The sequence below is a fragment of the Excalfactoria chinensis genome, chromosome 5, assembly GCF_039878825.1.
Source record: "Excalfactoria chinensis isolate bCotChi1 chromosome 5, bCotChi1.hap2, whole genome shotgun sequence".
NCBI classification, from domain to species: domain Eukaryota; kingdom Metazoa; phylum Chordata; class Aves; order Galliformes; family Phasianidae; genus Excalfactoria; species Excalfactoria chinensis.
This window is the reverse complement of record NC_092829.1, coordinates 54,271,064-54,299,003: the sequence shown is the minus strand read 5'-3', so window position 1 is coordinate 54,299,003 and position 27,940 is coordinate 54,271,064. Positions and strand designations below refer to the sequence as shown.

Below are 27,940 nucleotides of genomic sequence, written 5' to 3'. Positions count from 1 at the left end.
GTTCAGTCTGTAAACTCCCTCCTGGCTCATGGTGGGCAGCCCGTGATTTCAAGGCTTAGTGGAGGGGAAATGCACAAGAAGTCTTTATGCACAAGAATCTTGATTAGAATCTTGCTCTTGCCTTTTGTGTGAGATGTCAGTCACCACCCAGTCCCATCCTCTTTGCTGAGATCACAGCATCAGCCCACGAGAGGAGAAAAAAAAAAGGTCCCAGAAAGCACTGATTCACTGCATTACAGATCCTGGTACGTGTCTACGTTGAGGTCTCATCAGCTTTAACTGGAATTTATCACCGTGGTCTCCTCTGAGGTTGCTTTACCTTCGGTGTATTTCTCTAACACCTCTGCTGGCTGCCAAGAAGAGGGGGAGTCTGGCACTCTGCTACTCTCCTCCAGGCAGCTGGCATTGGGGTGATGCCGGTGAGTAAGCAGCTGCAAGCTCCATGTGTTTGCATGTGTATGAGACTGAACCAGGATCCTTCTGAAGAAGCTTGAAGATGAAATTGCCGAGAATTTTCGCCTGAAGCAAGGGATGTTTCCCATGTTTAAGACAAGCAGCAACCTGTAGTCAGAAGGAAGAAGGGACTGTATTCATTCCAGAAGTATTTCTCGGAGATCTTTTTTTCCAGGTAAGGTTCCGACTCCGGGAGGTAGAAGGGGCAACAGGGTCTAATATCCTAAGCACTAAAACTCAGATGGCTTCTGAAATCTGCTTTACCTTCCCTCTCTGTAGAATGGGGATAAATCTCTGATGTTTCTGGCACTTTCTTTTTAGACTGGAAATGTAAATTAGCCAAGGGAAGCTGATTTTTGTGAGGTCTGAAGCCACAGAAATGGGAGGGAGGGCTTTTTTTTAACGCTGTCTATAGCCTGCTTGTATGCTAGTGGTAAATACCATTCACCGTCCCGAATCGTGTATCTAAGCAGTAGAATGAGTGTTGTAGGAGCAGCGTGAAAGCAAGTACGATTAAGTAAATAGATCTAAGCTTACTGTTCATTCACCTTGTTATTTGTTTCAAACATCAACCTTTTTTTGTTCTGCTGGAAGCAAAGGGTGGTTCCTGTCTTGGGATCTTGACCTCCAAGTTTCTTGTCAGGCTTGGTTGGAAGAAATACTACTGAGACAAGAGCAGGGAGATAGAATATATATATATATATATATATATATTTAAGATATACCTGAGCAACCAGTTCATTATTGCTGAAAACTGTTTTCGGAGAGGCCGGAAAGAAGCAGAGAGCTCCTCGTCCCAGTTGCAGCCTTATTTTAAGGTAGGGAAATAAAAACCTTGAATACAGCGAGATGGCTGTGGAAAGAATGAAGAGTAACATCTAAAAAACCTCTATCGTCAGTGCCGCATTCTCCCCAGCATAAACCCAAACCTGAAACTCTTCCTAGCTGAGTAGTGCCTAGAGGGGAAGCTGCGCTCTGCTGAGACTGCAGAGTGGTTAGGTGAGATTGCCTGGGGAAGGGTAATGGTGCCCAGTATTCAGGCATGGGCTGATGGCCAGGAGGGGGTTGGTGCCAGCAGTCATTGCGTAACGTGGGGCTGTCTCTTGAGTTGGCTTTGCCTGGTGCAGGAGCAGTTGGTGCAGTTGGACGCTGTTGCCGCAGATTGATTCACTTTGTAGGAATAGTTGAGATGAGGAAACGTCTGCCAGCTTCACAGTCAGAAGTCATCTATTCTGCCTCTGCCGCTCGGGGATCATTAATGAGTAACTCTTAAAACATTAATCTAGGGCAGCTTCCAAGAATCCTGTGTACTTGAAGTCTAGAACACATTGTGATCTGATTTGTAATCCAGAGACAACAAAAACTGTGAAGAGGTGTTTACCCGCTGAGTGGACTTCATGAGCTGTGATCTCCCAAAGCCTTCCAGATATACTCAGCAGTATATTTGGAGATCATAGGCTCAGCATCAGAGGGCAGTGGAGGAAGCACTACTGCAAGCAAAGCTACAGGGAAGGGAAAACAAAGAGGGTCAGGAGGAGCAGTGCGCTGCAGGACAGGCAGCAGGCAGGTGTGGCTTTGGGGTACAGAAGATTCTACTGCTTCTGGCAGTGTCACTTGATATCAATTTAAGCTCATGGATATCCTACATAGCCAGTGTTGAGCACCACGTTATCTTGCATGTGTCAGTTCCTTTCTTCGGTAAAATCTCGTATCACTATTTGTGAATTGTGAGAGGGAAAGGCGTCTTTCTGCAGTATCTGATTGAAACGGAAGGGTGGGTAAATACAAGGGAGTAAATGATACTGCTTGAGAATACATAGCTCAGTGAGATAGGTAAACGGGATGCTATTTGGAGAGGAGGATTGGTGTTTAATTAAAACTCCTGCTAACAAAGACTCTTACTAGCAAAACGAGCAATAGCAGGACACGAATAATTCCTATCTGTGGAGATACTTAGCACCTCACTGCATAAAAACACGCTCTGTTTCTCAAAATGATACATACCCTTCAAACCAGAGGGTGAACATCCTCAACAGTTTGAGGAGAGACAAGTAATATCAACCTGCAAGCTTGGGCTGTCTGTAGTATCTGCTGTCCTACTGACGGCCTTCCAGCTGTCTGACTCTTCCCTCTGCACTGGACGAAGCCATGTAGAAAAAAACAGCAGGCTCTGGGCAAGCCGTTTTTGAGCTGTTTGTGCTAATGAGCTGCCCAGTTTGGGTATGCACGTAATTAATTAGCAGCAATAAGAGCTCCTGAGTGTGCGGAAAGTCAGAAATACTGATTGTGCCTCTTGCTCCCAACTCACAAACTCTTCAGGCTTCTGTGTGCTCTTCCAAGTTCTAAATATGTTCCCTCTAAGCTCTGCAAAATAGCAGCCTAAGTGACGTAAATCTGAGCCAATGAAGAGCACTGCCATTGATTTCTGTGTCATTTAAAAGCGTGTTTTCAGAAGTCTCCTATAACTTAGGGTTGCTTGACACCTGCTCACCTACCCTACCTGGCTACTTCTAATTTGTGCCCTGTGGTCACCTTCATGACGTGTTGAGGACCAAGATTGCTAAGAAGGAAATGAAAGAATTTTGCAGATGATGACCCAAGTATTTCTGCAAAGAACCTTTGCTGAAGCCTTTATCTATATCAGTGACTTAATTTCTATAAGGAAAGACCAAACATCACTTAGGGGAGGGAACATTTAACTACTTTTAACCTTTTCTCTGTTGTAGCTGTTGCTACCTGTGATGAAAATATCACACCTCGCATTTTTTCTGAATCATACAAATTAATCTCTAATTGTCACTTATAACCAGTTAAAACCTCCCTATGGACTCCAGAGCACTGACAGCTCATGGAGATAAGGTACAGTATCACGGCGTGCTTGTTTCAGTGGCAGAACAAGAAGGTCCAGTTCCAGCACGACAGGTTGCTGGCTCCTGACTTGTGTGGCTGAGCTGTAGGCCAGGCCCCTGAAACCGTCTGAGGTTAAAAATGAATTAGATATTAATGGAAAAATTAAATAACCAGGGCCGACCCTTCGCCTGCCTCCTTGCCTCACCAAACACAATGTGTTGGGTTTTTTTAATGCGAGTAGCTGTGTCGATTAGCTGCATTGGTGTGGTAGCTGCACGAGGAGGAAAAGCAAGCTGCAGTATGAATGAGTGGCATGCAGTAGTGCCAGTGAGAGGAAAGAGATTGCTCGGCCCGGCCTCAGCATCTGGAGGGGGTTGAGCAAGTATTGGAGACTCATCCCTGCTACAACGGTCGGCCTTTCCCCTCTCCTTTCCCTTATGCTCCATTTGAACAGCTGCTCTCTGCCTCTACCAGCCTTACTCCAAAATGAGCTACCCACACACCACTGCAGTTCAAAGCATCCTCCTGCACTTGCTGCTATTGCTGGGGGGATGGCTGTGATGCCTGCTCCCCTAACGCTGGATTAACAGCACAGTTCTGAGCTGGGCTGCATGCCTTCAGCTGTATTGTCAGCAAGGGCAGTTGTTTCCTGCCTCCACAGGGCAGCAAATGGGGTGGGAGTCTGCTTTGCTGCACTGAGCCACGTGGCTGGGTTTTGACAAGCATAAACTGCATCCCTCAAATTATTCAGGGCCTTTGAGAGTTGGGGCTGAACGTACCCAGAGGTAGAGAGTCACTAATAACAGCAAATGGTATTAGGCTTTCGCTGCCATTATTTTAGCCACGAGGAATTGTCTGAATTCCGGTTAATACTTCTGCAATAGCTGGCTGACCTAGTTATTCTGAACGGGAGCCGTAGTCTGTATTCCTCTTATGTCAGCCAGGGATTTCAATCTGCATTTCTATAGCATCTTTAAGGATTGAAGCCTGCTTGGAAAAACAACGGATTAAGCTGCCTCTCTTCTGGGGGAGCAAAGCAGCGTCAAAGTCCTTTTACTGGTGTGCAAAACGGTGACCTGGAGGATCCGTGAAGGGATGGGCTGTGCTGACTTTGTTATGTTGCCATTGCAAGGCTTATCAGCCTGACTTGTGCAGGAAGCACAGCTACACCTCTTGGACAGGGCAGCACAGACTTGTCTGGAGGAGCATGATGTTACTTCTTGTATGATTGTAAAGCCTGGGGGATGCCTAGAAGCCCACCCGACAAGCTTATGGAGTGGGAGTGCAAGTAAGGCCTCCTCCTGATGGGACCTCCAGGGTGCCACCTTTACAGCATCAGCAATGCACAGTAAGCAGGAGATAGCCCTAGCACATAAGCAAGCGATACAGATAGTGCTCTCAACATTTTCTGCCCACCTCTGAATGCTACAGCTTTGGGGAAAGGCAGCTAAACTGTAGGCACTTACTTAAAGCAAAGCTGCCTCTGGATTGCTCCCTTCTCATCTCTAGTTCTGGCTAATCTCGGGTGCTGATTAGGAGACTTGCAGACTTGATTTCTATCTTGTGCATCCTCCCACCAGCTGATGCTTTGTGGATTTGCAACACGCCCTTTCCCCTACTGACCCCTGTATCCCAGCTGTTAGCGTAGCTTTGCACTTCCCTGGCCAATATCAAGAGCCTTGGAAAAGAAGAGGGACTACAGCCCCTAATGGGAGTGCAGCCATACTATCCAGCAAATCCCAAAGCACAGAGGAGCCCTGCCGGAAGATCCAGCTCTGAATCACATGCTAGCTGCATGGATGGGATTGCCTTAATGTTTACTGGGATCTCCTGAATGCATCTGAGTTACTATTCATGTAGCAGAAATGAATTGGGCTCCTGCAGCAGGAGGTGAGGAACTGGTGCTGTCCCACCGCGCTGCCGTGGATAGGCAGGGTGAGGAAAGAGGAGAGATCAGCAGTTTTTAATGCGAAATTTGCTCTGCTGTACGTCTGACACGGAACACGGGACGGCCATTTGCTGCGTAAATAGATGGGATAAGCAGGCTGCGAAGCAAGCATGTCGTCAGCGTGCCCTGCAGCGCTTCTTGCTGGCTGGTGATGGCTGCCATAGGTAGAGCAGACGGATTGGAGCGAGCAGAGTGCAGCTGTAGGTGGAGCGGGGTGTTGTGTGCGTGTGTTCATAGAGATGTGTGTGTAATTATTTACATTATCTCGTGCAGCTCTCCAGGTGAGAAGCGAGCGGGTGGGCCGGGAAGGAGCAGCGAGATGTTTCAATGACCTTCACGACGAACGCTGAAGGGGGAAATTAGAGATTCATCACTTTTACTGGTAAATTTCTTTTGCTTCAAAGTGCGTAGGGCTGCTGGGACCAAACTTGGGAAGGGGAAGACTGGAAAGTGCCCTAGTTTTTCATTAAAATTGTAGGCAGCAGAGGTTCACACCAACTCAAAGCTACCTCGGTTCCATCTAAGCTTGTGTCCTGACAAGTAAAATCAGGCTCTTTCATTTATAAAGAGCTCGCGCCTTGTTCTAGAAGACTGCCTTAGCATGTAAAAACATAAAGTATAATACGTATGCAAATGTGAAGCCAGTTCCAAGCCTGGGTGACTCCTTGTAGAATACAAATGCCATTTCTGTGCGGCGCTCCCAAAGCTGTGGTGGTGGAGATGGCTGGCTCCTCTCTGATGGGCACATCAGCAAGGTGTGGATGTGACAGATGACAGCCACGCTTTGCACCCTGTGTCATTTTCCCTCCACACCTAGATGGGTTACGCTCTGTTTCCTCATCTCTGATCTTCCCCTGCTGTTTTTCTCTCTTGTAAGCGCCAGCCTTTTGGCGAAAGAATTCTGACCCCTCTCTTGATTGCAGCTTTTTTTACTATTTATGTGATTTATTTTTTATTACATCCGTGTATGGACAGGGAGGCAAGCTAATCCTGGATAGAAAGTGGCTGACTTTACTTCTTACAGCCCAGGAGGATGCTGCTGTGAGGTAACAAGCCTCAGTGTCTTTGGCAGGCCCCGGTAAATCAGACCACTGGTGAACCAGTTAAGGAAAATGGGAATGGAGAAACGTGCTACGAGGTGCTGGCAGACCTCCGCTTCACAAGCCCACTCCCAGCAGGACTAAGCAGAGCCTAATGATTAATAATAGGACATTTCTTCATGTTAAGGGCAGTACCTGGCTGGGGCTTAAGCCAGCATAGTTTATTATTGGTGGTTGGTAGAGGCCAAGAATCCACTTTTGTTTGCGGAGCAGCCGGTGGGTTTGCTGATGCGATCTCTGACCTCTCCCCTTGCAATCCCCAACGCCTCTGACCCCTTCAACCCGTGCACTGCTCAGCACTGCCCGTGTCCCAGCCAAGCCTCTATTTCCACCAGCCAGCAAACCCTGAGGCACAGCGCAGGATTATAGGGTGATAGCAGCGCCTTCAGACCTTGCAGCACTGACTCATGCCGAGCATCAGGGGAGAAGTAAAAGCGCCAGGTCATGTACCATGTGTCTGCAATGCAAATAAATCGGTGGGTTCTGTTATAGCCAGCAATGCAGCAGACTATCCAAGCTTTCCAGCCGAGAATGACAGAGGATGGGACACAGGTCCTGATGGGAGGCAGGTCCTTAAGTCTGCAGCTGAATGACACGGGAGGAGGTGTTGGGATTTGTTAGGGGCTGCAGCAGCTCCAGGCCCTGAGGCTGTGTAGCAGAGAGAGAGGAGCTAACAGGCAAGGCGAAGCTTTAATAGGTCAGCACGAAGCGAGGAGAGGTAAGGAAGCGTGGAGGGAAATGCGAGATGGTCACCCCGAGCTTCTTGCCCAAGCCCTTGCAAGCTGTGGTGCCCAGGTGTGAGCGAACTCCCCTCTCTCTTCCCCCTCCAGGAGAAGGCAAGATGCTGCCGGGAGGCTCTGCTCTCAGCGTGTCCTTTTCCTTGGAACACGGATCTGAGGCTCCCGTGTGCTGAGCGCGCCTGTGTCCCATCTGCTCCCACGCCCTGAAATCAAACTCGGCAGCTCAGGTGAAGCAGGCACTGTGCAAACATGTCAGGAGTGCCTCCACCCCTTTTCCTTCTCCCGCTCTCTCCTGCCTTCTTTCTCTCCCAAGTTTATCGGCGCCTCAGTGGATTGCGGTGGCAGAGAGCTTCCAGCTCACCGCTGGGTCTGGAGCAATGAGGAGCCATGGGTAAGCTCCCTCCTGCTGCTTTGGGGACCCGTGCTGACTTGCTCGCTTGCTTGCTTTAAAGCAGTAGCCACGCTGTCCTAATGGCTGCTGTTCCGTGCAGTTTGTTCCCTCTGTTTACACAGGGCTGGGTTTAAACTCATGTCTCTGCTCCCCAGTGGCTGTGCTGCTACGGCTTAACCCCTTCCCTTCGCAGCTAAGCCTTGCCACTTCCAAGAGCGAGCGCGGCAATCACACGTGTGTTGGCAGTGCCAGCCTTGGGCAGAATGAGAGGCGGATGGTTCAGGGGGGTCACGCGATCTTTTCCTCTCAAGGGATGGTTCTGGAAGGCGAGAAAATCCAGGAGCTGGATTCCTTTGGGAAGGAGTTCGCTTCATCTTTACTCCTATAGCCCAGCAACACCATCCTCCAATCGGCTTTGCTGCATGGCAGTGGGAGAGTTTCCCTGCAGACCCTTCTTTCTCCTCTCATTTGGAACTGTTCTCTGCCGGCATTGCTGGACTGCCAGTAAGACCTTCAGTTTATTTTTGCTTTCCACTGTCTTTCAGATGGGCTGAGGCGTGGGTCTGTGGGGTCTGACAATTTAACCTATTGAGGGAGTGAAAAGGACGGAGAGGAAAGCGCGTTGTTGAATCTTGCAGGGCGATGCTCTTCAACCATCGGGGTGACGGAGGGGTTAAGATTACTCTGGGTGATGCTTGGGAAAGCTGACAGCATGTCAGGAGCATGCATGCTCATTGCTTTTACGTGAGGCATAGGAACGGCTCCTCTGAAGTCTGTTAAACCCGTGAGGACCCTCGCCCTGTCTGATGAAGAAGCCTAATTGACTCACCAATTAAAACCCCTCGTGTCTGCACTCCCGACCTTCTGGCAGCTGTGCTAGCCAAGATGCTTTGAGCACACCTACTGAAACACTACACGGTAGTACTCTCATTGTCTGGGTGTGTAAGTGCATCTTGGCTATCTGAAAGCTGTCTAATCTCCACCTGTTTAAATTATTACCAACAATTCTATTGCCTGTTTCTACCTAATTATTTTAGCCCAGTGCTAACCAGCATACACAGACACACATCTCATCTCACAGCTACAGAAAGTAGTCCCGTCCACGAATGTTTGCTGATGCATCTGTTTCCTTCTTTGCCAGGACATTAATGCTGTAATGCATTTGGGGACAGAGTACTGAAGAGAAAGCAAACAACAAAAGAGAAGTTTGTGGCTGGTGAGTGAGAGCTCCGCGGGGTTTTGGGGTGTTTGCTGAGTCTTCCTCTGCTTTTCTAAGTGTTAAGGTAAAATCTGAGCAGCTGAGCCCCCGTAGAGCTGCTGGGGACGGGGATGCTGCTGTATGGCTCTCTCCCAAGCCCCGTCCCTTTGAACAGCCTCATTCTTCATGGCGTGATGAAGCTGCATATTGATTTCCATATTCTGTGCCTTGATCTGCATGTCCTGTCTGCTAAGTGTGAGCGATGGTTTGTGTGCCTAGTAACAAAGACAGCTGATCAAATAAGGAAAAGAGCTACCAACAAGTAGTTTGTTGGATTAGTAACTGCTTCAAGATGGACAGCCTGTTCCCCACATGGGGGGTGTTTCTGCCTAGATGGTGCATGTATGTACCTGGAAACGATATCTTGGGTACTACTGCCATGGCTTGCAGACGTGGGAAAGCCTTGCTTGGTTGCCTTCAGATCTTGCCATGGGAGAATCTGAACTAGAAGATCAGTTTTCTGGCCTCTTGTTCTTTCGAGGTAGTGCACATTCTGTGCAATAGAGCACAGAGTGGGGACTTGGCCAAGTGTGGTCTGTTATGACTTAAACTTCTTTATCAGCCAGTGTTGTTTAATAGCAGCAGTGAGTAGCAGGGCATTGAGTCAGCTGGGCTGCAGGGCTTCGGCTCGTTATCTTCTCTCCATGTGTTGGGACTCTGTGCCCGGGCTGCAGTTTGCTCATCAGTCATCCCATGGGCTACAGACCACATGTTATGGAGGAGCACAGACCCACAGGACGTGGCACCCAGTGTATCAGTGTGCTGTGCTTGATGTGGCCTGCTCCCCAGATGCAGCCTAACGCCTTGGCTCCTTCCTTTGCCACGTGACTCAATAGGCCAGATGGGGCCCCTTTCCCTTGTCCCAGCATAACATTTTATGTGTCGGGCAGAAGGTTATTTTGCATCTGAATTTTTGCAGGCAGAGCTTGAAATGCTGACATTCTAATCTTGGTAACATCTTTATGCTGACTTAGAGTGGAGACTGAAGCTCCATAGCTACGTCTTGCTTTCTGCAAGAGCTTTTATATAAGTTCCAGAACGAATTTGGTCTGGTATGGCTAAAACAAGTGTGGCACTGAGCAGCATCCAAAACAACCTTCGTAGATAGATAGACATTCACTGTATTTTAGGCTTCGGTCCTCATTTGTGAGCAAGGAAATGGAGCAAGGGAGAAAGAGGCAGCACTTTAGGCTTTCAGAGCCTGTTCAGTGGTGCAAAAACTGTCAAGCAGTTGTGTTCTTTTCCCCCATTTATCTGAAATAAATCGGCCAATATAACAGAGATCTCTCTCTCTCTAAGCTTATTTCTAATGTAATATTAATCCACGTGTGTGTTTGTGCAGGATTTAGAGCATCCCACCAGTTCACACCAACACAGCTGGGAGCGGTGGGGGTGAGAGGAGTGGAAGGAAAGGACTTGAAATAGGGGAAGTGATAGCACAGCAGGCAAGCAAACATCCATTCTTCCTTTAGGGAAGCAAAGTGTCTAACCCAGCATTTTTAAAACGAGTACAGCAGATGAATGTGGGCTGTTGGGATGAGGCTCTCTGCTCTCAGATCCCATTTCAGACTATTTACCTTTTCTTTCCCCTTTTTTGCCCACCCTTTGTTGTCTTTTTTATTGTTTTATCTGTGTGAAGCCACTCACAGATTTGAAGCTCCTCAGGGAAGGAACCTGTCATTTCTCTTTGTCTGCAGAATGCTGTGGATAGCTGCAGTTTGTTATAAATAACATGTCGGAATCCTCAGGGGGGTAAACATGAGGGGTTTAGAAGGTATGGAATGCAGCAATTGCCATCTGTGCGTGTTCTCATGGACATAGGTATACACAAACATAAGCGCATAAGCACACAGTACACATTGATAGTGGCCTATTTAGCTTCTACTGCACTTGAAATGTGTTAAATTAGTGACCTGTATAGCAAAATGTGGAAATATGGACACCCCCCCCCCCCCCATCCCCTTTAAATGGTGGCTTCTCTGGGATCTCCTTCATCTTCCAACCCACATGTTGCAGTTCCTCAGGTCCTGAGTTCCTCCCTTCCCTTCTCCATCCCCCCCTTGGCTGGCCAGCACTGTCAGCTGAGGGAGTGTTTAGCAATCACAGGAGCTGCTTGCTTCAGCCTGAGCACTGCTCGTTATCTCTTGCCCAGGGAGGGATGCAGCGAGCTGCGGCCAGATCTGTGAGACCAGCAGAATAAGCGCCGAGTGAGTTCAGCTGCTGCAGCGAGGAGGGGGAGGGAGAGCTTATTTTTAACCGGAAGCTACACGAGTGAGGCTGAAGTAGCTCTCCGCTGGCTTTGCTATCAGCAAGCGTACGTGTGAGTGAATGAGCATGTGCATAGATAAGTGCAGCACATCTCCACCAGCGGAGCAGAGCGCTGAATGTAATGCAGGGTGGTGGCGAGTCAGCTCGAAGAAGCGTGAGCTCACCTCTTTGTCTGCTGCTTTGAACTCTTGTGCTGAGCAATTCCTGATAATGCTTATCTATCTACTTCTTCTTATTCTGTGCCCCGCTCCTCCGTGGGTTGCCACGTCCTCCCAGTCCTTGCTCTGCTCCTAACTCTGATTCCCCTTTCCCTCTCCCATCCCCAATCTTCCCACCCCTCCCTCTCCTAGGAGCCTGACCCTTCTCTCTTCTCGCCCCTCCTTCCCACCGATCCCTCCCCCTGCTCTGGATGCTGTGGGATTTTTTTCCCCTCATGCTCACAGGCAGATGTGACAGCTTTTGGAACTGTATCATCTAGGAACAGCTCTATCTGGAGCTGAAAAATCTAACGTGGTTTCCCAGGCAGCAGGAATGGATCGCTGAGAGAATTTCAATCTCCGACCGCTTTTGTCTGGTGGTAGTGACTTTTATTCTTTCTGTTTGTGCCATTGCTTCCAATTGTCAGCAGTGAAGGAAGGACTGAAGTCTGGGAGGTTATTGTAATATCGGTGTCACGGTGTTTGTGTTGTTATATTAAAGGGATGCTGTCTGCGTTTCAATACAGGTTTGTCTTGATTTACAAAGTCTTTGGTGCTTGATGTATCTGTGTTAATTCCTTGCTGAATTAGAAAAGGCCTGTTTTGTGTTTTCTGTTTCAACGTTCTGTAGCTGGATATTCGAAGTGAAAACAAGCAGCTCTTGCATGAAAGCCACAAAGTGAGAGGAGGCTGCTTAAAAACAGACCTTCTCCATGAGATGCAAAACCTCCACAGATTGCTCGAAATCCAAGCGAGTTGCAATCACTGTTTTTAACAGTGTATGGCTTCCGGTGATGCAGTGTGCCTTTAAACCACCTGTCTGATATGGCAGGTGTCTTTATGGTCAAAGATTGATGCTGACCACATCAAGCAGATGTCATAGGATGCCCAGTGTTGTACTGTGTTCGGACTTGATGCTTTTGTATGGAGGAACTAAGTGAGTTCCAGGTGTTGATTGGCAGGTACGGTCATGTAATGTAAATTCCCAAGTGCACGTTGTTTACGCTTATGCAAACCGATATGTTGGCATTGAGCTGCTGTTCTGCTTGGGGCTGAGATGTCACCCAGGCTGTAAATCTGAGCGTTTTCAGCCTTGTAGTTTAGCTGTGATCATTCGTCTTGTGGTTCAAAAACAATTGATATTGCAAGGGCTAATGGCTGCGGTGTGTTTAAAACCACATTTTACAGGACCCCTGGCCATGTGAAGCCATTAAAAAGCAAACTTAAAAGACAGCGTGTGCTATGCCTTGAATATCTCCTCATAAGAGAGACAGGATGAAGATTGGAAGCTGAGAGATTAGGAGCAGGAGAAGGAAAGATACAGTTTAAAGCAGTAACATCACTGTAATGCCCCAGCTCTGGTGGATCAAGCAGCTGCCATGAGTGATGTGTGATCAGCAATTCAGAACTTCAGCCCTGGATACAGTATTCCAGATATACTTAATAGTTAACATGCAGCACCTGGGGGCATTAGAGGCAGATCACTGTGTTCGAGGAGTTGCAGAGTTGCACAGCCTCTCTTCCCTTAAGCTCTCCATAAAGTGTTTGGGTTTCCATTGGAATACATTCAACATCTTCCAGCCTCTTTTGTACGTTTATTGTAATAGCCATGGATTGCAGTATGCGTTGGCAGCATGCAAAGACTGTGTTTCACCAAGGACGGATTGCATGGCTGGGGATGTAGATGGTGCAAAAACCCATCTGTGATATAGAAACTCTTCCCCTTCTTGGGGCTGCTGGGTCAGAGTACGGTGTCATGAGCTAGAGTTACGTTACGTGTTTCCATATTGAATGCGAGTAGCTTACAACCTACCATAGTGTGTATCGAATCAGTGAATGGCTTGGGGAAATGTCATGGGTACAAGATTATTAACTGAGAGTTGCGGGAACCACTTACTCAGAAGAGCTGCCTTCCTCACAATGATTTTGGCTATTTTTCAACCATCACTCTGACCTTTTATTTCCAGAAGTTCAGAAGCGGCACATCTGGGTCCATTTGTTAGAGAACTGCAGCAGTAATAGCAGTTTGTTAGGACATTTCCTACAGATCAGCAAACGTAATCATGTCAGCTCCACGGCTGTGCAAGTGCTTGTCACTGGAGAATGACTTTAATACAATATAATTAGCTAATGTAATTGATACGTGATGTTAGAGAGCAGGCGGATAGCGTCCAGGATAGTGATAGGACAAGGGGGAATGGGTTTGAACTTAGACTTTAGGTTGGATCTTAGGAGGAAGTTTTTGACACAGAGGGTGGTGACGCACTGGAACAGGCTGCCCAAGGAGGCATTCCTTGAATGAATTCAAGGCCAGGCTGGATGTGGCTCTGGGCAGCCTGGTCTGGTGGTTGGCAACCCTGCACGCAGCAGGGGGGTTGAAACTGGGGTGACCATTGTGGTCCTTTTCAACCCAAGCCATTCTATGACTCTGTGATCCAGACGTACAGGAGCACTGATGAGCCTTCTCTCATTCAGGCATCATGTTCCGCAAGAAGAAGAAGAAACGCCCCGAGATCTCAGCTCCGCAGAACTTCGAGCATCGTGTCCACACTTCGTTTGACCCAAAAGAGGGCAAATTTGTGGGCCTGCCACCTCAATGGCAGAATATTCTAGACACGCTGAGGCGCCCCAAGCCAGTGGTGGACCCTTCAAGGATCACCCGGATGCAGCTGCAGCCTATGAAGGTAAGAGAAGGGGACTACTTCTTCCAGTTCCCTGGGTCAGCAGGGTGGGAATGTTGAGGTATACGTGCTCAAGCAGGACTAAGGATGGGTTCTGTAAGGAATTCAGTGGATGGGAGCGGTCTGCGCTTTGGTAACACTATTTTTGGGTTTATAGCAATTTCATCAGAAATAAGGACAATGGCGTCCTCAGCTGCAGTAATGTCACTGTTCAAATAACCAACTCGTCATTCTCGTGGGTGGGCAAGTTTGGCTGGTGATTAAGTTGACAGGGAAGCCTGAGTGGGAGAGAGCGGGGTAGCACTAGCTTCATGGATGTCTGAGTGAATGAGGAAGAACAAGGAGCAGGGCTATATTTGGGTTTAGGCCAGTAGGGTTTGTAAAACAGCAATCTGAATGGAAAGTGAGACATAGGAAACGGGTGAATTTCCTTAAAGAAAGCCCTTCAATAAGGAGAAAAAGGTTCCGATCCTTGCAGATGGCTGAATTCAGATGGTTGTCTTGCTTGGATTGCCATTAATAATGGTCATCAGAAAACTGTGTGTTCCTAAGTGTCTTCAGGGAGCTGGTATATGAAGAGAGGCAGATTCATACTGACCTCTGGGAAAAGGGAATTATAGGTGGTGGCAGAATGGCTGCATTTGAAGTCTTGCTTGCCTGTGGAAACTTTTGGTTCTCTGTTTAAAAAAGCAACAACAACAAAAAGAAACAACCCAAAACCCAGCCCTACGAGGGCCTAAAGGCTGAAAGGTAGGGCACAAAACAGAGATATTTCTACTTGGATTTCAGGAGGAACTGAAAAGGAAATAGCTGTCTATCTGCTGAACGTCCAGAGCCTTTTGTGTACAGTTGCTGAAATTCTGGGGACTAAATGGGACTATATTTTAGCATAATGCGGGTACTAATGCAAAACCAACCCTGCAATTTAAATGGCGTATCATTTGAACAGGATGCTGATTTATAAGGGAAAAGAATAGGTAAAATGAAAAGGGAGGAGGTATACTGCCTTTTGTTTTGTGCTGTCCTGAATCTGCTTTGAGGTAAACATAGGAGGTGATAGAACCAGAGAAAATATACAATAGGAGCCCAACTTGGTTAGAGCTCTAATGAGCTTAAAGTGCGGGAGGATTGCTCAGATGGGTGGAAACTAGGTCAAGTTGGAAAGGGCAAATAAGAAAGAAATGTATGTAGGGAAAAAAACTGGAAGGCCAAGGCACAAAGAGAGATGTTATTCTCAGAGAACATAAAGGGCACTCAGGAAACATCATAAACACACTGAGGAGGAGGATGAAGGAAGGGATTTGTTCACTGTTCATTTTGGAAAGAAGATAATAACAGAGGACACGGAGAGTTTGGGAATGTTTAATGATTTTTCTTCAGACTTGATTGAAAAGGTTAACTGTGATTAGCTGGCCAGCATAACGCGAGCACGGAGGGATAAGAGCTCAGGCTGGGATAAGAGAGAAACATATGAGACTTCTTAAATATGTTGGATGTTTTCAAGTCATCTGGGTCTAACAAAATCCAAGGAATTACAGATCAGGCAGAATAATTTCAATTCCCAGAAAGAAACTGGAACAAATAAGCAAGTCTTCTATTTGCAACCACTTCCCATAGATAACAGGGTGAGAGCTGGCAGCCAGCAAGGATTTGTCAAAACCAAGACACTCATTTTGAGCAATGGAGTTTCCTTCAATCGTGAAGTAAAAGGCTTTTGGGTCAGGGTGAGATGATGGATCTCTCCCAAGCCTTGCCTTGGGCTCTTGACATTGTTACCTATGGCGTTCCCAGAGCAAACTGGGCAAGTGCATAAGATCCTAAACTCAACTCTTCATAGTTTATCCTTCTTTTTAAACATGCGCTGCGAGTAGCTTGGAAAAGGTCGATTTTTCTCATGAAAAATATCACTTCTAAATCTTGGTTTAGAAAGGCATGATCTCGGTGGGGGAGGTTTGGCTCAAATTTGGATGTGTCCTCATTCATTTGGTGCAGCCTTTAAGCATGACTTCAGAATGTAGTTAACTCCCATTTCACTGCCCACTGGGGAGGCAGAACTGACTCCAAGCAGTGCAACAGGAGTGACATGAGTCCAATTGTAGGAAGTTTTAACTGGGAGGTGAGGATGGTACAACGGGAGCAGAATTTCCTGCTGCAGGTGATGCTGTGCGTCCCGTCCCATGGGTTGGGTTATCCTTTCTTCAACTTGCCTGGCAAAGTCTTTCTCTGCTGCCTTTCATTCCCAGACTCTGAACGAACCAGATGCTCATTTTGTTCACCGTGGTGGCATTCTGTTGAAATGACTGGAGTTGCTGTTTTGCACCAGCTAAATATTAGGCTTGCTGTAATTAATTCAGCATCTTTAGAAAACCCCCAGAGCTCAGTTAGCAAACAGGAGATTGCCATTACTCCAGGGGAGGATTTTCCTCAGGCAGAGGTTCGTGAAAGTGTAGGAGGCATTCTGTGCTGTGAATTGCTGTGAAGAAATGAGGTGTGTTGGTTTCCAGCCCTAAAAAAGCTTCTGTATGCTTTTCAGTTCTAGAATAAACAAGGTAGAACGCCATATAATATACTGACAGCTTCAAATGTCCGACTTCTATAGTGCTGCGGCTTGTTTGGATGGATGCCTTGTTCTTTATCCTTTGCTTACAAGGCAAGTTGTGAGCCGGTGTGACCCTTCTTTTGTCACTCTTAATTATAATAGCTTGGCAAAACAGAGGAGGAATATAGTGCAGGAACAGTGTGGTCTTCGCTGATCAAGATTAAAATGAAGTATCAAAAATGGGAGAGAACCAGACTAAAGGAGGCTGATTACAACAGTGCTGAGGGTGCAACGGGGGAGATATGGACCTTAGACTGGACTAGCAAGGTGATGTTTGGCAGATGGAGATGGCAGTATGCCGTAACTCCTTCAGGAGCACAACTCCAGCACAACGGAGCCAGGATTGCTGACAACATCCCAGTTTTGCTCTGATGTTTTGGCTACTAGGAGGCAAGGGCAGGGCAGCAGGAGCCACTGCTCTGAAAGCAGTGCCACTTCTGTTCAAGAAGTCTGAGCCCGTTTTGGCTACGCAGACAAAACATAACCTTTGTCAAACAAACTGAGCCTCGTGTTTTTACAGCTGTAAATGTTTTCGCCTCTTCCCTGTGCATTTTGCAGACGGTCGTGAGGGGCAGCACCGTGGAAGTGGAAGGCTACATCTCTGGGATACTCAACGATATCCAGAAGCTTTCTGCCATCAGTTCCAACACTCTGAGGGGAAGGAGCCCCACCAGCAGGAGGAGAGCTCAGTCCCTTGGGCTCCTGGGGGAAGACAGACCCCCAGACATGTATCTTCAGAGCCCTGAGGCAGAGTGGGCAGACAAATACGGAAACTACCTCAATTGCAACGGTGGGACCAAGGTGACCCGAAGGCAGACTATGTGGCCAGATTACAAAGCCAGGCTGGACGGACAATCTCACCCCAATGGCATGGTTGTGAAAGCGCAGTCCCTTGGGCCTTCGGAGTTCCAGGATGCTGACAGCAGCTGTCTCCAGCGCGCTTCTTGTCTGCAGCACGTGCCAGCTCTGCCAGGGGATGGTGACATGTTGGGCAAAAGGAGCTCGGAAGAGTGCTGGCCACAACCTTGTCTGGTACGACAGGCAAACTCTAGGCCCTCAGGAGAAGGCAGCCCCAGCTCCAAATCGAGGGAGAACAGCTTGAAGAGGAGGCTGTTACGCAGCGTGTTCCCCTCCTCCAGCAGCTCAAACAAGTCAGGCCCTTCCCTGCATATAAAGGTACAATTATTCAGTATTTTTCATTGAGCTCAGTGTTGCCTTTGCACTCCCAGAGGTTCTTTCCACAGCTGAGCAAATCTGATTGCAAACAATGCACAACCAGCCATTAATGCTTTGGTTAATGCTGGAATCAAAATAGCCCTGGCCAGAGGAGATACACAGTCCTGCACAGCTCAAAATGGCAGCCAGATTTGCATGGGAAAGCCTTGTTAGCACAGCTGTGCAGGTAGGTAGATTGAGAAGGAGGTCGGGGACTTGCTAATCATTGTCCTTCTGCTGTTGTAACTTAAATGCAATTGTACTAACACAAACGCACTCTTGCCATTTGGGAAATGGCCATCACTTACAATAGGTATGTGTTGCTTTGCCCGTGCAGAATAGGATTGCTTCAGGAGTTAGCTGGTTGCAGCTGAGCCTGCCAGCGTGCTGTCAGACAGTCTGTAGGCAGAGGGAAGGTGAAGCACTCCTTGCTTTGGCCTGGGAGAAGCGGGAGAACACTGACACAGCACAACGTCCAGAGACTGGAGCTGTGTGCACAGGGGCTGTCACATTCCCAGAGCAGGAAACAATACTGATGTGTGGTTAGCCAAACATGTGCGAGCTTGCATGCAAGCTGTGCCCTTTTGCATGCTCTAGGTTATATAAAACTCCCCTTTTTTCCCCCCTCCTTCTCGAGACAAAACAAGAGTTGGGAAATAGATATTTGGTTGCCATGAGCGTGTCTGCACAGGACTGCAGGGGTGGAGCTGGGAAATGAAGAGGAAGTAACTTCTGACAGCTCGTGTTTGAGCACTGCAGCAGCACAGTGCCAGCATGGAGCCACACAGCCACAGTCTGGGACTCTGCTTATGCAGACATTGCCATTCTCACCAATCCTTGATGAAATGCCCAGCTGCATAGAAATTAAAGTCTAGACAATTATTTTCGGGGAGAAAATGAATGTTCTTTAAACATTTATGTTTTTTTTCCCTCTGTTGCTTACCTTCAGTTCCCCCACCCGCCCTATTAACTTTGTTAGCAGTCGGTCTGAACTGCGAGAGCTGCTTTGAAGTTCTTATTTGCGCTGTAATACGAATGGTTGCTTTGCTCCTTCTGAAGCGCTGCCTCGTCAGATCCACCGTTGCTGTGAATGCAACAAAGCAAGGATGGTGTATTTTGTACCCAGCCTGCTAGATGCTGTTTTAATTGCTCAGCATTTCCAGGGTTGAGTGTGTGTGTGCGCTCCAAGATTTCTCCTGCTTGGGGGATCTGTGTGGTGTTAGCATGGGAATGCATATCCCAAAGCCACGCCACTGCAGGCTGTGATCTTAGCGGATCTCATAAACCAGCAGGGTTGGGCCAGCTTGGAGCTTGAGTGGGAAGCCTCCAAAAGGGCCTCGAGTGCTCCAGGAAAGGGCACTGCTGATCCAAAGTCACTGAGGGCAGCGGTGAGCCGGGGGTAGGGTGAGGTGCAGGTGGCTGTACGGGGATGGCAGCCTGCAGCTGCTTTGCTCACTGTGCTGTTCCCAGAACAGTGCTAACTCCGTGTCTGATCGACAGCAGCGCTCTGCAGGTACCAGCAGAATGTGAGGGGAGAGTTTTCAGTAGGCAGAGTGTAATTACCCAAAGGGAATTAGGCCAAGACTTCAAAGTGATTTACAGCTTTGGCGTGAATCTTCTTTCCTTTTATATACAGGAAGATCAGAGGCACAGAGGGATAAAGGATTTTCAAACGCTCTGCAACTCAGGTTGCCCCTGAGTTTTGATGGCGAGGCTGGAATGCTTCTTAGCAGGGCTGCTTTTGCTGTGGGTTTTGTTGTGTGTGTGTTTTGTTGTTGTTGCTCATATCTTGGGAGCCTCATTTGAATCACACAATGGCCTGGGTTGCAAAGGCCCACAGTGCTCATCCAGTCCCAACCCCTGCTGTGTGCAGGGTCACCAACCAGCAGCAGACCAAGCTGCCCGGAGCCACATCCAGCCTGGCCTTGAATGCCTGCAGGGATGGGGCATCCACAGCCTCCTTACTGCTTCACATTAACCTAACCAGCGCTTTTCCTTTCTTCTCCTTCTGTTTTTCCCAAAGCCTACTGCTTTCTTCAGGCCCCAGCAGTGGGGCTCACCGCGCAGCCCTGCGGCCAAAGCCCAGTCCCTCCCATCGGATCAGCCCACGTCCGATTTCCCTAGGCTCATTTCTGAAGCCGGCACCCCCCAGAAGTCTCCGACAGCAGAGAAGGCGATAGCAGCACCCCAAGGCAGGCCGTCACCAGCCGGATCCCCCCGAAACAGGCAAACTCAGACGAGTTCCAGCAACCTACACCTTCCCCAGGACTCCTCTGCGAAAGGGCAGCCGGCGAGCGAAGACCCGGTGGTTGTGACTCACGAGCAGTTCAAAGCTGCCCTTAGGATGGTGGTGGACCAAGGGGATCCACGGACATTGCTGGAGAATTACATAAAGATCGGGGAAGGGTCCACGGGCATCGTCTGCATTGCTCGGGAGAAGCACTCGGGGCGGCAGGTGGCGGTGAAGATGATGGATCTGAGGAAGCAGCAGCGCCGGGAGCTCCTTTTCAATGAGGTGAGGATAATGAGTTGCATATATGTATATGCATATATGCATATGTATAATGAGGTGGGGTTCTGCTGCCCACCATAAGCTGTGGTAACAGGAGGGGTGGGAAGAGTGAGAAAGCATCTTCTTAACAGAATTATGCTAGGAGCAAGGAAAAGAATGGCTGTGGGAGGGAGACAACTGCACTGACCGATCGTACTGACTTTGTGGGTAGGGTTGGTGGTGCTTTGGTGATCAGCTGTTCCCTGTGTGGTGTTCCCTCCAGGTGGTGATAATGAGGGACTACCAGCATGTCAACGTAGTGGAGATGTACAAGAGCTACCTGGTGGGAGAGGAGCTCTGGGTGCTGATGGAGTTCCTGCAGGGGGGGGCCCTCACTGACATTGTGTCTCAGATCAGGTGAGAAGTGAAACCCAAAACATCAACACTTTCGTCTGCACCTCACAGGCAGTGGCGGATGGGAGGCCTCTGGGAGGAGTGGTTTCCCTAAGAGCTCTTGCGGCACTTTGTGATTGCACTACCTGGAAACTGCTGTACTTCATCACTGTCACCCATTGGAAGCACGCGGTGCTGCTTCTGGTGGAGAAGGGAACTCGCTGCACTTCTGATCCCCTTGGGTCACCGCTGTTCATTTGTTTGATGACTTTCCCTGTAAAGCCCAGTACTCTTAAAAAGTCTTCTTTACTCTCTCCATTGCATCCTGGCCAGGAAGCCCATTGAATAGCCATTAAAGAACACGCAAATTGTTTGCAATGAGGTTGAAGTGGTGGTTAACTCCTCCAGAAAGGTGCAGCAGAGCCTTGAGATCTGGGCTCCTTCCCAAACGTCGCTGCCTAAAGATAGCGACTCCTGGACGCTCTCCTAAATTTGTTTTGGTATCCACAGCACTTCATTAATCTCCAAAACGTTTCTGTAGGGCAAAGGAGTTATTCTTGAATGACCTCTCTAGAGTCCCGCTCACGAGGAGTTCTGGTGATGGCTGTCCAACCCTGGAGCATGTCTTGCAGCTGTAAACTAGTGCAGGGAGCTCCAAAGAAAACACCAACCAAAAACCTCTATAGAAAAAAGCTTTCCTCAAATTCAGAACCTTATTTGAATCATGGAATGGCTTGGGTTGGAAGGGACCCAAAGGATCATCAAGTTCCAACCCCCCTGCCACAGGCAGAGCCACCAACCTCCAGAACTGGACTGCAGTTAGGTAGCACTGCTAAAACTAATTGCTCAGAGGCACATCTCAGGGATGGAGAACCTGAAGGTTTCTCTTGAGTATCTGCTCCCAGACAGGAAACAAATGTTTAGTCCCTAAGAGTGCTGAGTTACGGCATCGCAGAGCCACTGGAACTCTTGTAGCCCATAGCTGATGTCAGTAGAGCCAATGGAGCTACAGATAATAATAAGGGCCCGTGAAAGGTTTATGTAGTGAGACTGAATTTCATTGCGGGATGTCAGCCTGGATGTTGTTTCACAAAGCCTTCCTTTGAACCCTTTAATGAATGCTTGTTTTTCCACACAGTGGAAACAGGATCTTTTACAACCATAACATTTACCCAAAGTAAGCTTCAAACCTTTTATCAGTTTTTCGCAGGGAGGAAAACACCCTCATTCCCCTCATTAAATACTTGCTGAAGGTGATAACTGATTTGCATCTCCAGGAGTCAGCTAATCCCCCCGTAATCTCTCTTACACCATGCAATCACTTGGCTGAAACCAAATTCCATACATTACACGCTGAACGTATACCTCCTTATCTTTGAGAACCACAGAGTTCAGACATATCAGCTTTTCTTAGGGCTCACGCACTGAGAATCAAAAGCACTCAGAGGATTTCAGTGTTGATTTACAATTCTTAAGTCAGTCTAGGCGTGCAGAAAGCGTTGGCTTTGGACCCTGATACAGGAGATGATTTTCATTTCTAGACCCTGATACAGGAGATGATTTTCATTTCTACTCTTTTTCTTATGCTTGGTCATGAGGGTTCTTGTGTTGGTATTCCAAGTTGCTAAAGAGGAGGTTCTTGGTCTTTGTATGCAGTGTGCTAACAGAAATTGCTGAAGTTTAAGACACAGTGTCTTCCCCTGCTTATAACCTGTGCTACCTTCAGGTACGCATGAGACTATCCAGATTATCTAGCTGCATGAAGCTGCGCTGAGCACTGACAGCGACTGTGACTTAATACCAGCCGCAGGAGGGTACAATGCCATTAAAAAATGATGTCCTTAATTTCAGGCTAAACGAAGAGCAAATTGCAACAGTGTGTGAATCAGTGCTGCAGGCTCTTTCCTACCTTCACTCTCAGGGGGTCATTCACCGGGACATTAAGAGCGACTCCATTCTTCTGACACTGGATGGAAGGGTAGGTTTCCTTGGTCACAATGTTTCCTGGATTCCGCTGTTGTAGCCTTGGTCTGCTTCTTTATTTCCTTGCTGTTCGCAGTTTATACGTCATCCTCTTACTCCTTTTTGTCTTCTTTACCTTTGGTGCTTCCTTCCATAGAATGGTAGAATGGTTTGCATTGGAAGGGACTTTTAAGGTCATCTAGATCCACGTAGTTTAACAGCCGTGTTTAAGTTTGGTTGCTTTTCTCTTTGCGCAGGTCAAGCTCTCGGATTTTGGTTTCTGTGCTCAGATCAGTAAAGATGTACCTAAAAGAAAGTCCTTGGTAGGTACTCCCTACTGGATGGCTCCAGAAGTTATTGCAAGGGTGCCATACACCACCGAGGTAAGGGGCAACTACCCTGATGTCAGAAGGGGTTAAGAAATGGCATTCTGATGTGTCACAGCATTAGACTCTCTAGGAAAAGCAGCTAGGGTCTGTTTGGAATAGAAACCTAACAGTGGCTGCAGATTCGAGTGTGATGTATCAACATGACCCGAAGCAATTCTGCTTCCTGGAACAAGGTGTAAACTTAGCCTGTCTTTATACCTGAAGATTGACATGTGCCCATGTACACCGCAGTGTGGACAGGTGTTAGCAGCGAGCAGTCCGTGCTGAGATGTGGATCAGCAGATGAACTGGTGCCATGAAGGGGGGGGAGGAGAGCAGGGAAGGCATGAATGGGAGCTCTGTAATGGTGGGCAGGTGGCAGCAGATGGATTTGTTTTGTTTACCAGCTGTCCAGGTATAGCACAAGCAGTTACTTGCAGACCTTTGGATGTTGCAGTCACAGCGTGGATCAGTGCTAGGTGGAAAGCTGTCTTTGTTAAACTGCAGTGAGGGATCCAAGAGCATCAAGGGGATTAATGTTTTACTCTCCCAGTAACGTTTGTCATAGGTGGAGTGGGTGTTGTAACCTTTGTGAAAGCAACAAAGCGAGGACCTGTTGCTTTGGGCTGTGTGTATAGAGGTGTCACTGCCCCCACAGGTGGACATCTGGTCTCTGGGGATCATGGTGATAGAGATGGTGGATGGAGAACCCCCCTATTTCAGTGATTCTCCAGTCCAGGCAATGAAGAGACTCCGTGACAGTCCTCCTCCCAAACTGAAAAACTTCCACAGGGTGAGCATATTGGCAAAGCACTTGTAAACCTGATGATTGTGATGGGGAAACACACATACCAGCTGTTCCCTGTAGGGCTGGCTGTGAGAGAGGCCTTGCTAGAGCATGTTTCTTGGGGACTTTCTTTGGCCTTGGTACCTCCATGGATGCAAGCTGCTGCTGACAGCTAGTGGCTGTTTTGGGAAACAGCCCTAATAATGTAAGGTCTCTTGGGCATAAACCTGATGATGCAAATAAAAAACTGCTTGGGGTGGAGCCAATATTTATCCTAATATCTTGCTCACCTTTTAGGGAAGCAAACAGGAGGCTCCCTGATCTTGAGAGTTTCCAGCTCAGCAGCTTTCAAGAATGCAAAGGCTGCATTATGGTCAGAGCAGGAAAGCTCAGTACAGACAGCAGCTCATGGAGGATGCTGCAGGAGCTTTGAAGATTAGCTCATCTTCATGGTTTCTTATGGAAAACTATCAGTGACATAAGAAATGCAGTGATTACCTTTTAGTTCTCTCTTAGAACAGTCCTCCTTTCATTTCAGTCCAAGCCTCTGAGATCAAATAGCTTCTGCGGCGTTCTGAGCTCTCCGGCCTTTCCAATTAATCAGAATATTTTCAGCTGCTGAACCTGAATTATTTAACAGAGCAGAGTTCTGAGCTAACAGCGTACACTCAAACATCAACAGCTGCTGTCTTTCCTATTTGCCTTTGCAACCCTAATTAAAATGTCAGGGTCGCATGCAGGACCCGCATAGGCAGTGTAAAACCAGTTGAGGTCTACATCACTTGGTAGGATGACCCCATTGCAGCCTGTGAAAGCCAGAGCCCTTCACAAGGCGAGCTGTGCCCACAGCCGTCCGGGAAAGCAAACTCCACCATCCTCTCTCACTGCTGTCTGAATGGGGCTCAGCACCTGCTGTGAGTTCAGCCCTCCATTCTGATCACCCGTAATGGTTTGCTGCGGTCAGTCATTGTGGTATGTGGTACAACAAACTGAGCAGACCCCCCTTGGGATGCTCTGCTGTTTTTCTGAGCGTTCTGCCTTTTCCCTCTGGCCATCGCAGCGGTTGTTCAAAGCACTCACCAAACAAGCTGTAGCTCACTGTGAGCAGTAGTTTGCTGAGTTAACCAGAGCTAAGAAAATGCCCCCAGCCCAAAATGGATGTAATTAGTGGCGTTAAAATAAATAAATATATACCAAGTTCATTTTTTATTCAGTTTTAATGACACGGAGGGTTACTGTCAGCAAGAGATGAGCCAGAGCCTTTCAGCAGCTCTTGAGCCTGGCTACGCAATTGGCTTCAATGTGCATATTTTAAAGGGCAGAGGTAATTTAGTTTCATCATAGCAATAGAATCATTAAGGCTGGAAAAGACCTCTCGGGTCATCTAGTCCAACTGTCAACCCATCCCCGCCGCACTCACATGCTCTGCAGTTTCTTCTCAAGCATTGAGTTTCCAGGTTGTCAAAACCTACTTGGGAGTCCGGTTTAGATACTTTTCCTGTGGCCAGTAACAGAAGGAATTGGCCAACCCTTCACACCCAAGTCGGTGTGCCTCAGGGAGCAGGAGGAGCTGAAATAGCAAAAAAAAGGAGCAAACAACAAAATGGGAAAACAAAATGAGCTTCAGTTTAAAGACACGGCATGCATTTATCTTAGAAACTAGAGTGACAAAGTTGGATTAAGCAATCCTACCTTGGTAGCTTGCTGTCAAATGTTGCCTCTCTCCTTTGTGGGCTTGACTTGGTTGGTGGCTTTTTCACAGACTTCTCCAGTTCTGAGGGACTTCTTGGAAAGGATGCTGACGCGGGAGCCGCTAGAAAGAGCAACGGCACAGGAACTTCTGGACCATCCCTTTCTGCTCCAGACGGGGCTCCCAGAGTGCCTGGTCCCCCTCATCCAGCAATACAGAAAGCGTACCTCTACCTGCTGACTTCACCGAGGGGAAATGCTGGGATAAGGTAACGTGTAAGGGACAATCAGGAGACCAGGCAGTCTTGTCCTGTGAATGGTGCTCGGAACTCGTCAGTGGTCTTCTCACGGGATGGGCCCTTGTGTTCTCGGCCTTTGTGACTTCTCTTTTGCTAATGACAATCAATGCGGACTCAATATGACCATGTTCTTCTCAAGAGCAGAGCAGGTGCTGGATGACTTCTGGATCGCTTCTTCCAAAGAATGGCATTTGTATGCGGATCTGAGGTTGCGTATCTGAATGCTTGCAGGTTCCTTCAAACCTTGGCTGCTGACTACTGAACTGGAAGAAAATTTCCCAACTAGAAATGTGACCTTTGCTTTGTCAGACGTACACTGGAGTGCTGGGCTCCCCTAAATGGACATTGTGGGGCACAGATGCCTTTCAACTCTCCAATGATGCACAATGACTTCACATGTTTTGTTTTCCTCCACGGACGATTTTAATCTTCAATTCAATGTGGACCTAGAACGCTGTACATATTTCCCCAGGGAGCAGATGTGATATGTAGGTATTTGTTTTCCAATGGCTCCCTTGCATCAACATGCTTCTCTTTTGCTGAGGAATACGTACGGTTTAGTGGTCAGTCTTGAATCCATTTCATTCCCTTAAACCTTTGGAGGGGAGACCATTGGAGGGGGAACGTTTTGGGAATGCTCTGGGAGGCAGAATGAAAACGTTTCAGCTGTCCTGCCTATATCCCAGGAGAGATCTTTACGTGCACAGCAAGGCTGTTTGTTCAGCCACCCTCTCCCTTGCTTGCTACTGCAGAACGCGGGGAGAAGGGGAACTTTTGATGTACATTTTGTATTTGGTGTGTCCTTCCTCTATCGCCCCCTTGGTGATACGTTCAGAAGGACTCTGGTTGTCTAAGCAGACCTCTCAGTTATTTTTAAATGGATTTAGGTATTTTGTATGATGCAGTTTCTGATCAGTGAGATAGTCGAGGTAATTGGACTCTAGGTCAGGATGTCGCGTTGTGCAGTGGTGGTGCGTATTGTTGTGAGGTCTCAAGAGTGTGTCTAATGTATGAAAGTGGGATCCCGTTTTGAAACTCAGATACAAAGTTATTGAAAATTAAGTTGTTCTTGGGATACCCTTCACTGCATTTTCTCCAGAAGATGTTGATAATCTCTATCCTCTGCTGTTTACTCCAATGATAGATCCTGCTTCAGAATTGAAGCCACAGTTGATTACTTGAAGTAATTTGGGATGGAATTCATCTGCACTTTTGTCAGTCATATAAAGGGTGGGTGCCCAGACTGCGAAGCACACTGGTTGCCTCTGTAGGCTGTGGTGAGAGGAGCACCTCCAGAGGGTGATTCAGCTCCAGTATTTAGATGCCTGCTGAGGGTTGAGTTTGCTGCCTCTCAGTGGCGCTCTACCTGTGGCCAGCAGATCGTGGTGGTCCGCACTGACTGGATGTCTGAGTTTGTGGTTGATAAAGCTAATTGAAATGAATTTGCTCAGCTCTTCCTGAGCTGCACTGGAAAGTTTTTTGATGTAAAATGTTTCTGTTTCTTTCTTTTTTTCTTTTCTTTTATTTTTTAATGCAAAAGAGCAGGGCTTTAAAAAAGATTTATAATTCGATACGAGTGATCCTGCTTACCTGTGGCTGTGAATCCTTTGCACTTGTGTTTTAAATTAAAGTAGACCTTGATTTATTCCTATGCCTGCTGCATTGCTGAGGTGCTTTGAACTGTGTTTATAGTTCAGAGGTGTAAGAAAAGGAAAGCTCCTGCTCACACCATTCCTGATACAAGCCAGGATGCCATTGGCCTTCTTGGCCACCTGGGCACACTGCTGGCTCATATTCAGCTGACTGTCCATCAGCACACCAAGGTCCCTTTCCGTCTGGGAGCTTTCCAGCCACTCCTCCTCAAGCCTGTAGGGTTGCCTGGGGTTGTTGTGACCAAAATGCAGGACCCGACACTAGGTCCTATTGAAACTCATGCCGTTAACCTTGGCCCATTGATTGAGTCTATCCAGGTTCCTCTATAGTGCCCTTTTCCCCTCAGGCAGATCAACACTCCCTCCCAACTTGGTGTCGACCACAAACTTACTGAGGCTGCACTCGATCCCCTCATCAAGATCATCAGTGAAGATGTCAAACAGAAGCAGCCCCAGCACTGAGCCCTGGGGGATGCCACTTGTGACCGAAGCTGTCTCCAGGGCCTTCCCAGTTCCCTCCCAAGAGCAACACAGCCAGCCGGCAGAACTCTGATGAGCAGAGCAGGTTTTAGATTTGCATTGCAGTGATGTTCTGTAGC

The 27,940-nt window shown here is 47.9% G+C and overlaps 1 protein-coding gene across 5 annotated transcripts; it reads left to right on the top strand.

The window, feature by feature from the left end:
- Nucleotides 1-27,340, top strand: PAK6 (p21 (RAC1) activated kinase 6). 5 transcript variants are annotated; one of them, XM_072337597.1, is made up of 13 exons: nucleotides 1-628; nucleotides 5,525-5,633; nucleotides 7,182-7,482; nucleotides 7,794-7,986; nucleotides 8,624-8,698; nucleotides 13,681-13,889; nucleotides 17,044-17,661; nucleotides 19,724-20,215; nucleotides 20,475-20,608; nucleotides 22,436-22,562; nucleotides 22,804-22,929; nucleotides 23,573-23,707; nucleotides 25,464-27,340. In XM_072337597.1, the coding sequence occupies exons 6-13, from the start codon at nucleotides 13,686-13,688 to the stop codon at nucleotides 25,629-25,631; spliced, it is 2,004 nt and encodes a 667-aa protein (XP_072193698.1). In that variant the 5' UTR covers nucleotides 1-628; nucleotides 5,525-5,633; nucleotides 7,182-7,482; nucleotides 7,794-7,986; nucleotides 8,624-8,698; nucleotides 13,681-13,685; the 3' UTR covers nucleotides 25,632-27,340. The 5 variants fall into 5 exon arrangements, with proteins under 5 accessions (XP_072193698.1, XP_072193697.1, XP_072193699.1 ...); XM_072337596.1 differs by lacking the exons at nucleotides 1-628; nucleotides 5,525-5,633; nucleotides 7,182-7,482; nucleotides 7,794-7,986; nucleotides 8,624-8,698 and adding an exon at nucleotides 11,087-11,162; XM_072337598.1 differs by lacking the exons at nucleotides 1-628; nucleotides 5,525-5,633; nucleotides 7,182-7,482; nucleotides 7,794-7,986; nucleotides 8,624-8,698 and adding an exon at nucleotides 11,420-11,732.
- Nucleotides 27,341-27,940: the final 600 nt, after the last annotated feature.